This window comes from Sciurus carolinensis, chromosome 5, assembly GCF_902686445.1.
Source record: "Sciurus carolinensis chromosome 5, mSciCar1.2, whole genome shotgun sequence".
Classification (NCBI taxonomy): Eukaryota; Metazoa; Chordata; class Mammalia; order Rodentia; family Sciuridae; genus Sciurus; species Sciurus carolinensis.
In genome coordinates this window covers 90,353,558-90,369,021 of record NC_062217.1, presented here as the reverse complement: position 1 = coordinate 90,369,021, position 15,464 = coordinate 90,353,558, and the positions used below count along the sequence as shown (strand labels likewise).

The 15,464-nt window shown below is 36.3% G+C and overlaps 1 protein-coding gene and 1 non-coding gene across 2 annotated transcripts in view; one reads left to right on the top strand and one right to left on the bottom strand.

Moving 5' to 3' along the window:
• Nucleotides 1–634: 634 nt before the first annotated feature.
• The window catches only part of Bms1 (BMS1 ribosome biogenesis factor), a 61,397-nt gene continuing 46,567 nt past the window's right edge, over nt 635–15,464 (bottom strand). The window contains 10 exon segments of the mRNA XM_047553686.1: nt 635–2,147; nt 2,624–2,785; nt 7,610–7,785; nt 8,165–8,312; nt 8,748–8,870; nt 9,628–9,686; nt 9,864–10,044; nt 10,127–10,315; nt 11,671–11,847; nt 12,428–12,501. Coding sequence (XP_047409642.1) covers nt 1,923–2,147; nt 2,624–2,785; nt 7,610–7,785; nt 8,165–8,312; nt 8,748–8,870; nt 9,628–9,686; nt 9,864–10,044; nt 10,127–10,315; nt 11,671–11,847; nt 12,428–12,501 — 1,514 coding nt within the window. The 3' untranslated portion in view covers nt 635–1,922.
• Nucleotides 860–963, top strand: LOC124986007 (U6 spliceosomal RNA). Its single transcript, XR_007108925.1, has one exon. It is a non-coding gene; the product is annotated as a U6 spliceosomal RNA (small nuclear RNA).

Genomic DNA, 15,464 nt, shown 5'->3' with positions numbered 1-15,464 from the left:
AAGATTCGAACCCAGTGCCTCACACACACTAGGCAAATGCTGCACACCATGGAGCCACGACCCCAGTCTGAGAGATTTCTTAAGTTTTAAATATTCTTGATATGTGAACTTTAAATTTCTTTTGTTCTCCAAATATGATGTCAAGATTTTTAATATTAACAGATATTATACTCACAAATATTATCTTAAGACAATTACCTCCAACTCTGTTTAAACATTCCTTTACTTCTCTATGGCTGAAGAATCTGTTTTGGTTAAAATATTAGAGACTAAACAATTACACATATTACTTGCAATTCTCATTCTGAACAAATTTACTTGTATGAGACACTTTTAAAGCCAGGTTTTGTCTACTCTGGATGACCTGTAAGCTACTTAATTGAAAAATATGGTATGGCTTAGAGAGCTTTGTATATTTTAATTGAATTATAGCTTCATATTTTAAAAATGGATTATGCCATTGCCATATAACACAACAGAAGTTAAAGTATTTTATTAGCATGCTGACATTTCCAATTGCTCCTCAGGAAAAGAGAAAAATATACAACCAGAGTTCCTCAGAAGGGTCTGGGCTCATCCCAACTGTTGTTTTCCCCGTTGACTCAGTGTTGGCAGGATTTTCACAGTTCTATCACTTATTTTTTAATTTTATTGGTTCTTTTTAGTTACAAAACATTAGGACTTATTTTGATACCATCACATTATTATGAAGAAAAAAGACCCAGCACTTTCCCACTAATAGCTATAGGCTCTCATAGAACCTACCAGACTAAGCCAATTATTCACAATCCTACCAGAAAATTCAGTAGTTGGCCCCTGGTGAATTTTCTTTGGCCCACATGTTTTCAAAGGCAACATGGTACTCACATCAGCAGCATACACACTAAAACTGGATCAATACAGAGAAAATGAGCATGACCCCTATGCAAAGATATGGAAACTTGTAAAAAATGTCCCATTTTATACACACACTTACAGTATAAACTGGGGAAATCTGAATAAAATCAGTGGATTGTATCAATGTCACTATCCCAATTGTAATTTCTACAAAATGTTACCATTGAAGGACAATAGGCAAAGTACATATAGTATGTGACTCTATGAGTACACTATATAGGACTAGGTCACACATGATTATACCTACATGTTGTATAATATATATAATAGCACACACACACACAATTACATCAATAAGTTCAATTAAGAAAGGAAATACAGTTAGGCAGTGTAATGCATAAGCATAGTACAAGAAGCTTCACTGGGATATTCCATTTCCTTATTCTCTATATGTACCTTGTCTAAAACAAAAAGATACATCTATAGTTACTTGGTTATAATACCAAAGTGCAAAAATATATTAAATAAGATATAAAATGTCCATTAGGGTCCATGACCAAAGAATACAACAAACAAAACAATAAAAACCCAAAACTCAAAAACAAATCACACACCCTTCTCTAAAATGTTTACACTAAAGCTGAAAATTTAAATATATATATTTTTCCCCTCCTGGAAGACTTATCATGAAGAGAAGTAAGCTATTATTTATTCACAAGCAACTCTCAGGCATTCATACCTAATGAAAACTATTAAATCAAAATTAACAGAAAAATAGTTTAATATTTTCTGTAGCACAAAATAATTAAATTGAGATAGATATAAGAAAGTGAGACAGTTCATGTGCCAATAAGGTGACAATGCTTTAAATCTCTATATAACTGGATGCTAAGAGGGTACACATGTCCTACCAGCACAGTCTCACAGTCTTCTCCATTTCTCCTATTAAAGGCACAGTCTGGGTGATATATTCAATTAAGAGTTCTCTCTTGGGTTCCTGTCTCTTGTTGTTTATGAACTATAAGATTTGAAGCCATTAACCTGTACAGATCCAAAGGATGGTCAATCCATTCTGAAATGTCACTTCAATTGCTCTCAGCCCCTTTCAGACTAGACTTCTGATTTCTTCTTTCCTTCTGACCCTGAATTCGGAAGAGCTTCTTCCTAAGGTCCTTCTGTCGCTTCAGCTTTTCCTCTTCCTCCTTCTGCTTCATTTTGACATGCTCTTTATTGTGCAGATGCCGCTGTTCCTTAGCCTTCTTCATCTTCTGACTGTGCACTGTGCTCAGAGCATCTAGCAGTGCAAGGATCTGACAAAGACAAAACCCAGGGAGCCTAGATCAATCTTACAGTTATGGCATGAGACCTACATTTCAGAGGCCTCAACATATGGGCCCACAGTATTGAAACTAGATTCAATTCATAACTCAAATGAATGTTAATTGAGTGAAAAGCATCCTGAACTAGGAAATCACAAATGGCTTGGAGATACAGATGTGAGTGATTAACCATCTCTGTTAATTACTCTCTGGATACTATGTGCAACTAGCTAAGGCAGAGTGGTTAACCAGCTGTGTATCTATTACTTCCCATTCGAACACATAAGGCAGAGCATAATGAATCAAAAGATGGAAAAATGAACTCTAGACCTTCCTCCAACTAAGGCCATGAATGAGTCTGGCCCTTATCTTTCCTAATGAAGACAGAGAATGCAGTAGAAATGCTATGAAGAACACTACTTTCATCTCTAAAGGAAACATGCAATAAGTTGTCTGGTCAACAGTACCTTCCTCTCATGAGGCTCACGTATAACTGCTGGTCTCATCCTGTCCTTAGGCACCTTGCCTGCCTTTGCTTGCGTCTTGGGCTTATTCTTAAATGGCAAGGCCTTTTGCAAGGCTTTTGGAATGTGCAATGAATTAAAATGTTTCTTTTGCCTCAGGATCGGCTGAAAAGACAAATAGGAGAATGACACATTTAAATTATGACCTATGTATATTTAAAACTTTTGCATAACATCTTTTCAATGTTTTGACTTGCCCACAAGATTAGTGACACCTGAGTCTGCTGACCATAGAAATCAGGATTTGATCACCCATCAAATATGAACTGCCTCAATGGACATCCATATCCCTAGGCCAAATAGTTACATTTACATTTGTTTCAAGAAATCAACCGCCCATTTCTACTATATGGAACTATGGGATCTCAACAGAGGAGATAAATCAATCCAAAGTTTCTTTTAAGGGAAAATTCAGTGTTTATTTTGGGGCACTGAGGTCATCTATCTTTTCTTCTTGACTCTCTAGATTTAAGGACACAGTTCTTCTACTAATAAGCAAAGTGTCCCCATTCCTGATTCCAAGTTTAACTTTATTCCGTTTCTGATGGAAGGTTGGCTGAATACAGAAAAGATTTAAACAAAAGATGAAGGGAAAACGCTCTATATTGATTTTTCAAGGTAATCTAAGTTCTATGCTTAAATAAAGGAGAATGATTAGAATTATTAAATTGCCTCAAAAATACTGTTTAAGTTGAAAGTTTTGCCACTGGCTTTTACCAAAGGTCAATGTCAACTATGTAGAAAAATCTTCTATGTATTTAAATTTATTATTAAAGACATCATACTCGGTAACACTCAATGTTCTCTGTTCAGAAACAGTAACTGCTTTAGAATTAAGGAATTCAGAGAAATCTCAAAAAAGGAAAAGCAACACAGGCTGGAAAAGAACACCATATTCTGAGTATACGGCAATAAAAATTCATGCAAGATGAACCAAAAGTTTATTCTATTTTATAGAAAAAGTAATGCCTGGGAGATTTCTATTTCTGACAGAATGGCAGACTAATACACTGAATCACCCTCTATTTCAAAACAAATGAATATCTTGGATTAAAACAAGCAAAATTTTTCAAATGCATTATTAAGCTGTAAAGAAAATAATCCCAAGTACTCAGAGTCTAGAATCTACACAAAAATGGGAATCCAGACAGGCACTAAAAGTCTAAAATAAAAAAATAATACATGAAGCCAACTATTGGTAAGGATGTAGGACACTGAGAAGGTGTTAGTGGAGTCTCAGATGGTGTCAAGTTTAGGATACTCCAGACCTCCAGAGAGGCAGAAAAGAATGAAGGCTTATAAACAACCATAAAACAACAAAAGAGCAGAAGTCCTTGCCTTTCAATAATAACCTCAAGTGCAAATGCATTAAACTCTCTAAGTAAAAGCCACAGAGTGGCTGAATGTATTTAAAAAATAATAATATCTAATTATATGCTATCTAGAAGAGAACTACTTTAGCTTTAAGGACTCACATAAGCTAAAAGTCAAAGGGTGTAAGAGGACATTCCAGGCAAACAATAACCAAAAGATAGCAGAGGTGGCTATACTTACAACAGATAAAATAGATGTAAAGTAAAAAACTGCTACGAGATAAAGTTATTATTGAATGATAAAGGAGTAATTCATCAAGAGGACATTACATATGCATATATATGCATTACAAATATGTAGTACATGTACATGCACTCAATTTACATGTACTTAAATATAGGAAGCAAATATTAATAGACATGAAGGAAAAGACAGCAATACAAAAAAGTAGAGGACTTCAATACCCCACTTCCAATAATGAACAGATCAAACCAAACTAAGAAAATATTGAACTTGAGATCAAATGGACCTACAAGACAGTCACAGATATATCCACCCAATAGTAACACTCTTCTCTGGCACACATGGAACATTATCCAGATAGACTGTATGTCAATTCACAAGCAAGTCTGAACAAATTCAAGAAGATCAAAAAAACTAGTATTGTTTCTAACCACAACGGTATAAACTAGAATCACTTACAAGAGGAATCCTGAAAAATTCACAAATATGTGGAAATTAAAAACCATGCTCCTAAATAATCAAGTCAAAGAAAAAAAAATAGAAACACAACATATTAAAACCTATGGATATGGCAAAAACAAATTCCAAGAGGGAAGTTCATAGTAATAAATGCCTGTATTAAAAAAGAAGAAAGATCCTAAATAAACCTAAAGAGTTTTATCTTAAGAAGCTAATAAAAGAACTAAACCCAAAGTTGGCAGAAGGAAATACTAAAGATCAGAACAAAATTAAAGAACAGAAAAAAAAAAAAACGGAAAAAAAATGAATCAATAAATCCAGGAATGAGATCTTAAAAAAAAAAAAAAAAAAAAAAAAAAAATCAAGGAACTCCTAGTTATTTAAGGAAAAATAAGAAAAGATTCAATGTCAGAAAAGAAAGTGGAGATATTACAACTGACATTCTAAGTAATAGAAAGGATCTTAAGGGACTCTTATGAACAATTATATGCCAACAAATTGGATCACCTAGAGGAAATGGATAAATTTCTAGAAAAATATAACCTAACAAGACTGAAGAATGTGCAAAGAGAGACAACAAACAAGGTAAAGAAGTAATTAGAAAACTTCCAATGATGGAAACACTATATGGTTTCACGGCTGAATTCTACCAAATAAAAAAGTATTACTAGCCTTCTTAAACTCTTCCAAAAAATAGAACCTAGAGGCAAAGCTTCCAAACACATTTTATAAAGCATCACCCTGATACATAAGCCAGACAAAGATGCCATAAGAAAAAATATTATAGGCCTATATTTCTGCTGAACATTGATACAAAACCCCTAATAAAGTATTACAAATCGAATTCAACACCAGAATGATTATGTGTCATGTTCAAGTGGGATTATCCCTAGTATAAAAGGCTGGTGTAAGATATGCAAATCAATGCCAAATACCACATTAACAGAATAAGAAATAAAACCACTTGATCATCTTAATTGATACAGAGAAAGTATCTGAAAAATTCTGCACCTGTTCTTAATAAAAACTTCTAAAAGTTTATGTGCAGAAGGAAAGTTCCTCAACATAATAAGGGCTATTTACGAGAAATCCACAGTTAACATCATAATCAATGGGGAACAACTGAAACTTTTTCTAGTAAGATCTGATACAAGACAGGGATGCCTGCCTATTCTTGCCATTTCTATTCAACACAGTATTGGAAGTACTTGCAAGAGCAATTAAATAAGAAAAAGAAATAAAAGTCATCTAAATAGAAAAAGTAGTAAAATAATTTCTATTTGCAGATGACAAAATGCTACTCATAGAAAACCCCAAAGATCTAACCAAAGGGAAAAAAATCCTATTAGAATTAATAAATAAATTCAGTAAAGTTGCAGGATACAAAAACCAACATGTGAATACTGGTATCATTTCTACACACAAATAATGATCTCAAAAAGAAATCAAGAAAACAATTCCATTTATGAAGAAATTAAAAAAAAAAAAACCCTTAGGAAGAAATTTAACCAAGGAAGTGAAAGATTTCAATATTGAAAACTATAAAATGCTGAAGAAACTGGAAAAGACAGAATAAATGGAAAGACATCCCATTTTTACAAGTCAGAAGTATTATTAAAATATCCCAACTTCCCAAAACAATAAACAGATTTAATGCAATGTCTATCAAAATTCCAATAGATTTTCACAGAAACAGACAAAACCAAACAAACAAAAATCCCTACGATACTTAGGAATCACAAAACAAAACCAAACAACCAACAGTCAAAGCAATACTGAGAAAGAAAAACAAAGTTGGAGGCATCACATTTCCTGATTTAAAATTATATTATAAAGGTATAGTAATCAAAGCAGTATGGTATTGGCATAAAAACAGAAAGACCAAAAGAGCCCAGAGTTAAGTCTAAACTTATATAGCCAACTAATTCTCACCAAAGGCAACAAAGACAACACAAAAGGAAAAGGTTGTATCACCAACAAATAGTGTGGGAAAAACTGGATGTCTCCATGAAAAAGAATGAAACGGAACCCCAATCTTATACCACATACAATAATCTACTCAAAATGGCTACAGGACTTAAATATAAGATCTGAAACCTTAAAAATCTTAAAAGAGAACGAGGCTGAAAAGCTCTTTAACACTGGTGCTGACAATGTTTATTTTGGGGATATCACACCAAAAGTCCAGGTTATAGGAGCAAAAATAAACAAGTAGAACTATATCTAACTAAAAAGCTTTTGCAGAACAACAACAAAAAAGAGCAAATGAAAAGACAACCTATAGACTAAGAAAAAAATATTTGCAACTCTATATCTATTAGGGGTTGATACCCAACATTTATAAAGAACTCTCACAACTAAATAACAGAACAGGTAACTGAATTTAAAAATGGGTAAAGGAGCTGAAATTTTTCTCTAAAGACGTAAGAATGGCAAATAGGAAGTGGAGAGATGTAGGTCAAAGGATACAAGATGGTTGATGTTAAAAGATGATTAAGTCTACAGATATAACATGACACAAGAACTACAGTTATAAAAAATGTATTTGGAATTTTTGTTAAATACATTTAACAAATCTATTGTTATAGATATATGTTCTTATCACACAAAAAATAGCTATATATAACTACTATGGTAGCCATCTTACTATCTATACATACCCTATTATAATCCTTAAATATACACAATAAATTTTTTTTCCAATCCAGAATAAACAACTAGTACCATTTTCCCATGTTCCTTTTCAAAACATTCTAGAATATACAGTATTTGATCAAATTTTATATTAGACTTCATATCTGAAAAATTCAAAGCACATAAGATATTACATACAAAAGCATCTGTGTGACTCCTTGTCTGGTGAGCACACATAGTACTTTCAATGATGCACACACACACACACACAACCTGTACCTTGTAGAGAGAGTCCTTGCTCGGCTTTAGTTTGATACCATGAGCAAGCCTGAGTTGACCTGTTGTCCGCATTCCTGACCAGGTGTCTTTCTCACCCACTGGTTTCAACAAAGATGTTACTGGGTTATAGAAGGCTGGGACAGAGACAGGATACCAAGTTCGCATGAAGACGATATCTGGAAACAGAGGAAATTAACGTTTTCAAAAGAAAATTCATAACCATTTTTAAAAAACCAAAACCAAACAATGAAAATCCTAAAATATTCACCACAAACTTTTCTACTAGTTGTATAGTATTTGAAGAGAGACTTCATCAAATAAACTACTCATGTATATCACAAATCTTTGGGCATAAACAAGAGGCTGCAGACATAATGTGAATTAGGAGCTACAGAAGATGCTCCAACTGGGCAGAACTGGAGGTTTGACTTTCTATAGAACCACACTCCAACCTCTAATTATCAGCTAGAAAAAAAAGAAAGAAAAAAAGGAAAAAAAAAAAAAAAAAAAAAGAATAAAAATGCAGTATTGAGAACACACCACAAATATATTTACCACTCATCAGCAATTTATCCTCAAAGCTAGCCCGGAAAGCTCCTTCTGGAGCCCGGAGTGCTTTCTTGATCTGTCCCCTTATTCCACTGACAGTTCGAATCACAGCCCCTTCAAATTTTGCCACTTCCAAGGCAGAATTAAACATTCCCTATAGGCAAATGAAAATAAAAACACATACACATAAATTACACACTTACCTCTATTTATAAATGCATTATTGGTTAAGAAAACAATAACAATTCACTGAACAATTATATCAATGAATAACAATTCATTGATTTTTCCCCTTAACAGTGGATCTGTTACATGAAAAAGAATACAACTCTATTTTATTTTCTCCAAAATAACATTAATGAAGACTCTACTGTTTGCTCATTAGCATGTTCATCACCGGCACCTTTGTAAAAGAGCCTTATGCTCACATCTTGCTGGATGGACTGTAGTTTACATCACTAATTAGGTTCAGGCACTTAAACTAAAAAGAGCTAAACAAATGCTAGTAGTACCATTTCTGGATAAGGAATCAAATTGTATTTCATTCTTCCTTTAACATTTATGAAAGCGAATATATAGATATACAGACCTTAATAAATGAAGTGTTCTTAAAAATTTTATATGGAAAACCAGTCAGCTTTAATTTCTTCACAATTTTAATGGATTTATCTAGATCAAGGACAACTCCTGTGGCAGCTATCCGGAAATCAGGCTAAAAGAAATAGCCAAAATTTGAATATAGGAATAATTCATCAGCAAGAGAAAAGCTTGCTTACAATTCTCTGTGATGTAATAAATTACAAGTCATTTTACTTCTAATCAGCTAAAAAAAGATCGAGAGAACATATGAACATGCAAACAAGAAATTTAACAAAAACAATCTAAAACTATAATACTGGTATGCCAAACAAACGACAACTCAAATATTTTCATGGTGATTTCACAATAACAGAGTTTCACAATAATCAATTTGAAATGAAAAGGAAAATTCACTTGTAATGTTTAAGAAATTAAATTTGGACCTCCAGGGTGGATTTCATCTGCTCATTATTATTCTGTTTTCTCTGATGTTACATGAGTCAATAAACATGCTCTGATTGGTCCAATGAAGCCTGTGAACATACTTTGCTAACAAGCATTACTAGAGGGTAGTTTTATGTCTAGCTAGTTATCATGCATCCTCAGAACTTAATGTAGTGTTTAGCACATGATGAACACTGCTTAAATACCTTTTTAGATAAATTAAATCCAAACAAAGCACAAAAATATGAAATGTCATCAATGCCATTGTAATTCTTCTATTTCCCTCTCCTTCCATACCCTACTTAGAATTAAGTAGGAAGATTAAAAGCAAAGAGAAATTTACTATGTATTAAACATGAGTGATTTCCAATTCACATGTACAAAATCCATACTCAAGATATATTTTTCAAATACAATCTATAAAATAAAATATCCAAGATATTTACCATTGTATCACTAACAGACTGTATTGCCAGGAATCCAGTTCCCTGTGGAGTGATAGGACCTTAAGAGAATAACAATAACAAAAATAATGAACCACAAATTTTGGTTTTCATTTTACATATATACCCAAAAAAAGACAAATCTTATGAATTAGGATTTCATAAAAGGAAAAGAACAAAACTATAATGAGAAAAATATAAATTAACCTTACAAGGAAGTTATTTTAATCACATTTTACCCCAGAAGGATGCTCCACAATGCATGTGCTGTGGGGTATATTTTAGAAGCCTTTGTCTTCCATTGTGGTCTTCAATATAATAGAGTGGAATGGTCTGAAACCTCCTCCACCCTACGGAAAAAATAATTGGATCTCGGGACTTGAGGATTTTCTTATACCAACGATGCTTCTTCAGACGCATCTAAGGGGGAGAAGAGTTTGATAAAAGCATGCAGAATATATCCAGAGAATTTTGGTTGCCAAGCATGCAGCTTTGGACCTACCTGCACATATCCCACGTTGCCCTCACTGTTGCCCAAGCCACCCAGAATCACTGGGTAGTGGGGGTCAAAGTTCAGCACAAATTCACAGGGGACATTTTCAATCTCAATTCGAACATACATCCCAGGTCGAAAACCCTCATACTGAACTCTTGCTTCATCATCTTGATCTTCAAATTCTGCCCGGTTAAGCTATATATGGGGGTGGAGGGGGGAAGTAAAACTCTATCATGCCATTATCTTTTATACACATTTAAGATGCAAACAACTCAGAAAAGATCCCTGGATGCTGGTTGGCAAATGCTTGCAGCTTCCTCAACCCATACCTTCTCTGCTCATTACAAACTATTATTTCATACGTTTCCCTGTCTTCAAACACCCAACACTTCCTCCCCTTATTCTCACTCTCAGTTGATGGTTGGCTGTTAATTCATTCCAAAACCAAGTAATCTAGAAGAACTTTCACAGTAAACCCCTCTCCCATTGTTTACATACACATGCAGCCTTTTATTGCTCTGCACTACTCTGTAGGGTAGCTACATGTGGCTAATAAAATTAAGTAACATTTAAAACCCAACTCTTTAGTCATATTAGCCAAGCTACAAATGGTCAATATCAACATGTGCCCAGTAGCCATGATACTGGGTAGTAACACATACACAATTCCATTATTGCAGCAAGTGCCATTGAGCAGCTCTGGTACAGGTTACTTATCCATACCTCTACTCAATGCTAAACACTTGCACATCACATACCACCCACTTGTGCTGGACTTTATTCCAACAGATCACCCCTTTGTTATTTCTCTTGTCCAAAAAATCTTTTGCTTCTACTTCCTCCACTAATAGCTGCCCAATTTCAATTTCTCTCAACAGCAAAACTCAATAAAAATTTCCTGTAGTTGCAATCTCCAGATCCTTTACTCTTCCTCTCTTAAAGCCACTAAAGTTGGATGGTTATACACCATTCCAAGAAAATGCTTATCAAAGTCACTGATGGTTTCAAAATTCTAAATCAGTGGTCAGTTTTGTTCTCATGTGAGATCATTACCTCCAACAGCCTACTCAACACCTGCAGACAGGAAGGTCACATAATATCCTTTTCTTTGTTCCACATACCTCCTTTGTTTCTGTATATGACCTCACACAAATACCCTCTGAACACTGACAAAGATGAGTTTTCTGAAAATCTCCCCTGAAGAGCACTGGTTTGTGCATAACCCACACATTACCTATTCATTAAAATGAGGAGCAGTAATCAGGAACCTATGCTTGCATTTAAATGAACATACTATCTCAAATCCCTGCACATGAGACCCCCAGAAGCAGAGATTATGCCTCGGTCATTTCTGCTTCCTCAGTACCTTGTGCTTGGTGCAAAAGAGGTACTGATATTTTTCTGCCGAACTTCTGACTAAAGAAACAATTAGATCATTACACAAATAAACATACTTACTCTTCCATATCTTAACCCAGGAGTCCAAATGAAAAGCACAGGGAGTGTCTACAACCTTGGAAGGAGGCTGACAGGAACTAGGTTTTTTTTACCTGTGCTTGTTTCTGCATTTCTCCTTTAAGGTCATCAAAATATGTGCTTTCTCCTTCATCATATTCTGCATCAAACATCTCCTTCAATTTTCTCTTTTTATCCAAGTGTTTTTTTTTGGCATTTTCCTCTGTATTGGGGTCAGTTTCTTCCTTAACTTCTTCCTCTGTATCTTCAACCTTAAAATTTCCAGAAGAGAAAATGTAAAGTTCATGGAGTCCTTTTCATTAAACATTATAGCAGACAAAAAAGAAAAAAAAAAGTTCTGAGTTACAAAAATGTTAGCTATGATCATCATGAATAATTCAAAACAAAAAACAGCCTCTGGCTGTAAACGACACATTGCCACAGAAGGCAGTTGTTTGTACTACAATTAACTGCCACTCTCTAATCTGGCTGGGAATGCCAAACATGAACAAAATAACAGCAAATATCCTCCATCCAGATACTCCCAGACTGTTCTAAAGAAGTGTCCAGGACAATAGGAAATTTGTTTTCTGATAATGACACTTAAATTTAAGGAGAGGAAAATAATGGCAAAAAGAGCCAATGGAAGAGGAATACTCAGGCTAAAACTTGCATGAATGAAAAATCATAAAGAATTTGGTGACTACAACAAAAGGGTAGTAGATGTCATCCAAAAGACTGAGAATAAACAACCTTTTATCTGCACCCATATGCCCACACTTTTAAGAAGGAATCTTATCTGTTCTATAAGTTACACAGATTAAGTTGATAGTGGCCATTGCAAAGACATACCTGAGTATCCAGGCTTGGTTTTCCCTTATGAACGTCCCCTGTTTCTAGGTCTTCAAAGTCACCATAGAGCTCCTCTGGAAAAAGAACCACCAAATGGCTATACTGTAAATGTGCTCGTGTGTGACATTAGCGCCACCCAGCTCCAGGCTGACTTTGTCCTCCAAATGTCATTCTTATTGTTCCCAGCACTATACATATGCTCCCCCCTCCCAACTGTAGATTTCACCTGTCTAGATAAAGTAAACCTCCATGTTTCCATACTTACTTCAAAACCTCAATTAGCCAAGGGCTACTTTTCCAGTATAGGTAATGGACTCTCTGTGAGTGACATTCAGAGATGGCAGTCATGGTCAAAACCAACAGTTCAGAGAAAATAGAAAAGCCACAGCTTGACTGTAGTATGTGAAAAGTCTTGAAAGTAACTAACACAACATAATTATCTAACACACACACAGAAAATCTTAGATTATATAAACTATAGATTTTAGAGCAAAAGTAGAGCCCCAAACAGAACTGAGCCCACAAGAAAAGTTCATTCATTCATCCATTTGTTCTTTTTTAGAGCTCTGTGTTCAGTTGCAAGTCTTACTCTTAAAAACAGATAAGCTGAAACACTTAGAAAGGTATTACCTTCATATAAGAGTTTATGTGTAATAAACACAAAAAAGGATAAGAGATCCCAAGTATAAAGAAATAGGTTGGAACTTTATTTTTAAAATAAAATAACTTAAAAAGGTTACTAATGGACAAAGGAGTAACACCATCAGTCAACACTTTCCAGGGCTTTCCATACAACGGAGTGTTTTTAGTACCACAAATGCCTTCCATGTCAGGGGCAGGCTCTGAGGGCCCCAGAGCCGCACCGTGGCCTGATCTCTAAGATGGCATCTGGCAGCTTGCCAGACGTAGCTGCACTCATATTCAAGTTTTAGGAAGTAACTCTGGTTGGCTGTTGTACATGAGGCAATCCTGGTATCTCCCTGGAGACTGTTCCTTGATAGGCTGACTTTCCTGGTAGTCTACTCTCTGATAGGCTGATGTTCTCAATATAAGTCGGAGACTTGTGGAATAAAGCTTTTTCAGTTCCTGTGATCAAGAAAAGCATACGTGTTGTGATTGCCCACCGCCTGTGGGCGGTGGGCGATCATAAGTGGTGCCGAAACCCGGGAACTTGAGTTACAAAGAAGGAACTGATCAGGTAAATACAGGGAAAGTAAAATACCATCTGGCCAGGTTAAAGTTCGCTGGATAAGCGACGAGTTAAAGTTCGCGGGGTAAGTGACGAGTTAAAGTTTGCTGGGTAAGTGACGAGTTAAAGTTCGCTGGATAAGCGACGGAGTTAAAGTTCACGGGAAGCGACGGAGTTAAAGTTCGCGGGAAGCGACGAAGTTAAAGTTCGCGGGTTAAGCGACGAGATTGTTTGTAAGTGCTTTCGCTTTTGTTTTGCTAGTTAAAGTGCTTTGCATTCTGTTAGTTTAATAGAGAAAAATGGGCACTGAAATGTCACGAATGCGCATGGAAGGTCCCTTAAAGGATTTGCTCCGGGCCAATGAAATTCCTCTTGAAACTAAAACAGCCCGAACCAAATGCAGAGAGGCCATAAAACAAGGGGAAGAGGTTTTGGAGGAAATAAAAGAGGAAAGGTCTAAAGCATCAGAAAGGGCATCAATAAGATCAGAGACAGACAAGGAAAATGAAACTGGGTGTGAGGATAGTTCAGATGAAGAGGAGGATTTACTATGTAAAACAAAAAATCTTGCTATTACAGGATCTACTAAAGAAAAGATGGGGCAAACACACACCACACATGGTGACCCTGCGCTCTCAGCTCTAAGACTCATGCTGAAGAGTAGCAGCCTTGAGTGGTCTGATACAAAGGCGGAAAAAGCCTGGGACACCTTTAAGAGGGAAATCAGTTTAGGTGAGGGTCCCCCATTAGGAGTCTGCCCTATCTGCCCTTAAGGCCTGCTTCTCTCCAGGACCTCCCAAAGGGGGCTCCAAGTTTCTCCCCAAAGAGCCACCACCTAAAGAACCGCCAGCTCCTCCCGTTGCATCTCCTTCCAGAAACTTGCCACATAGTAAACAACATTGGGAGACCTTTAATGAGGAGCCCAATCCATCTCAATCCGCTCCTCCCAAGGTTGAGGAACCACGAGGGTAGCCAGCCTCTACACATAGGGAGGGCCCACTACCGCCCCGGGGAGGATCATTGCTGCCATCTTGTATTCTGGGGCCACATCAGACTCCAATGAAAGCCCTCACCCTCCTCCTTCCGGGTGGCGGGAAATCTTCCCGGTGGCCATTTTGTGATACTGGGCAAGAACTCACAGACTCTAACCTCCCCCCTCCCTGTAGGGCCTTCCCGGTAAATGTTAAAATGTTAGTTTGGGAAGGAATGACTACCAATAACAAATTGGCCTGTGCAGGGATGAAAGATGGTTCCATGGGAAGGTGGATTGTGGCTACCAAAGATATTGGCACATAGCTTCCGCAAGCGAGCAGGCAGATGGAAAGGGATTCCTTATCTTCAAGTCTCTTCTTTCTTGCGCTTCTATGCTCTTCCTGCAAACTTGAACGACTCCTTCTTCTCTCCCTCTTAATTCCTTCTCCTCCTCCAACTTCGCCCCACCCAGCCCACCTAGTCCTCTTGCCATGAGGTCCCACACATGCCGGTGGGGAGGAGTAACCAGCCCAACCATCAGTGGCATGTCCTAGTAAGGAGTATGATATAGTAGCCCCAGGCCCCACAAATATTGGGAGATAATTGTTTCATAATTTTCTGCGTCCAAACCTGAATTGATTACTAATCAGGATTAAGGGTTAAAATGCCCTAGGCATCAAGTTTCTGCTGGAACATTTTAGCCCCTTTTAGATCCAGATCTCGGTCAAAGCTTACACTGAAATGTAAATGGAGGAAGCTAGAAGACTCAGTAGGAGACCGGTCTCAAACCCAAGGTAAAAAAAAAAAAGAGCAAAAAGAGTCTTACTTGAACTCCAGCAAAAGTAAATTTTATGGTGCTTTACTAAAGTACTTAAT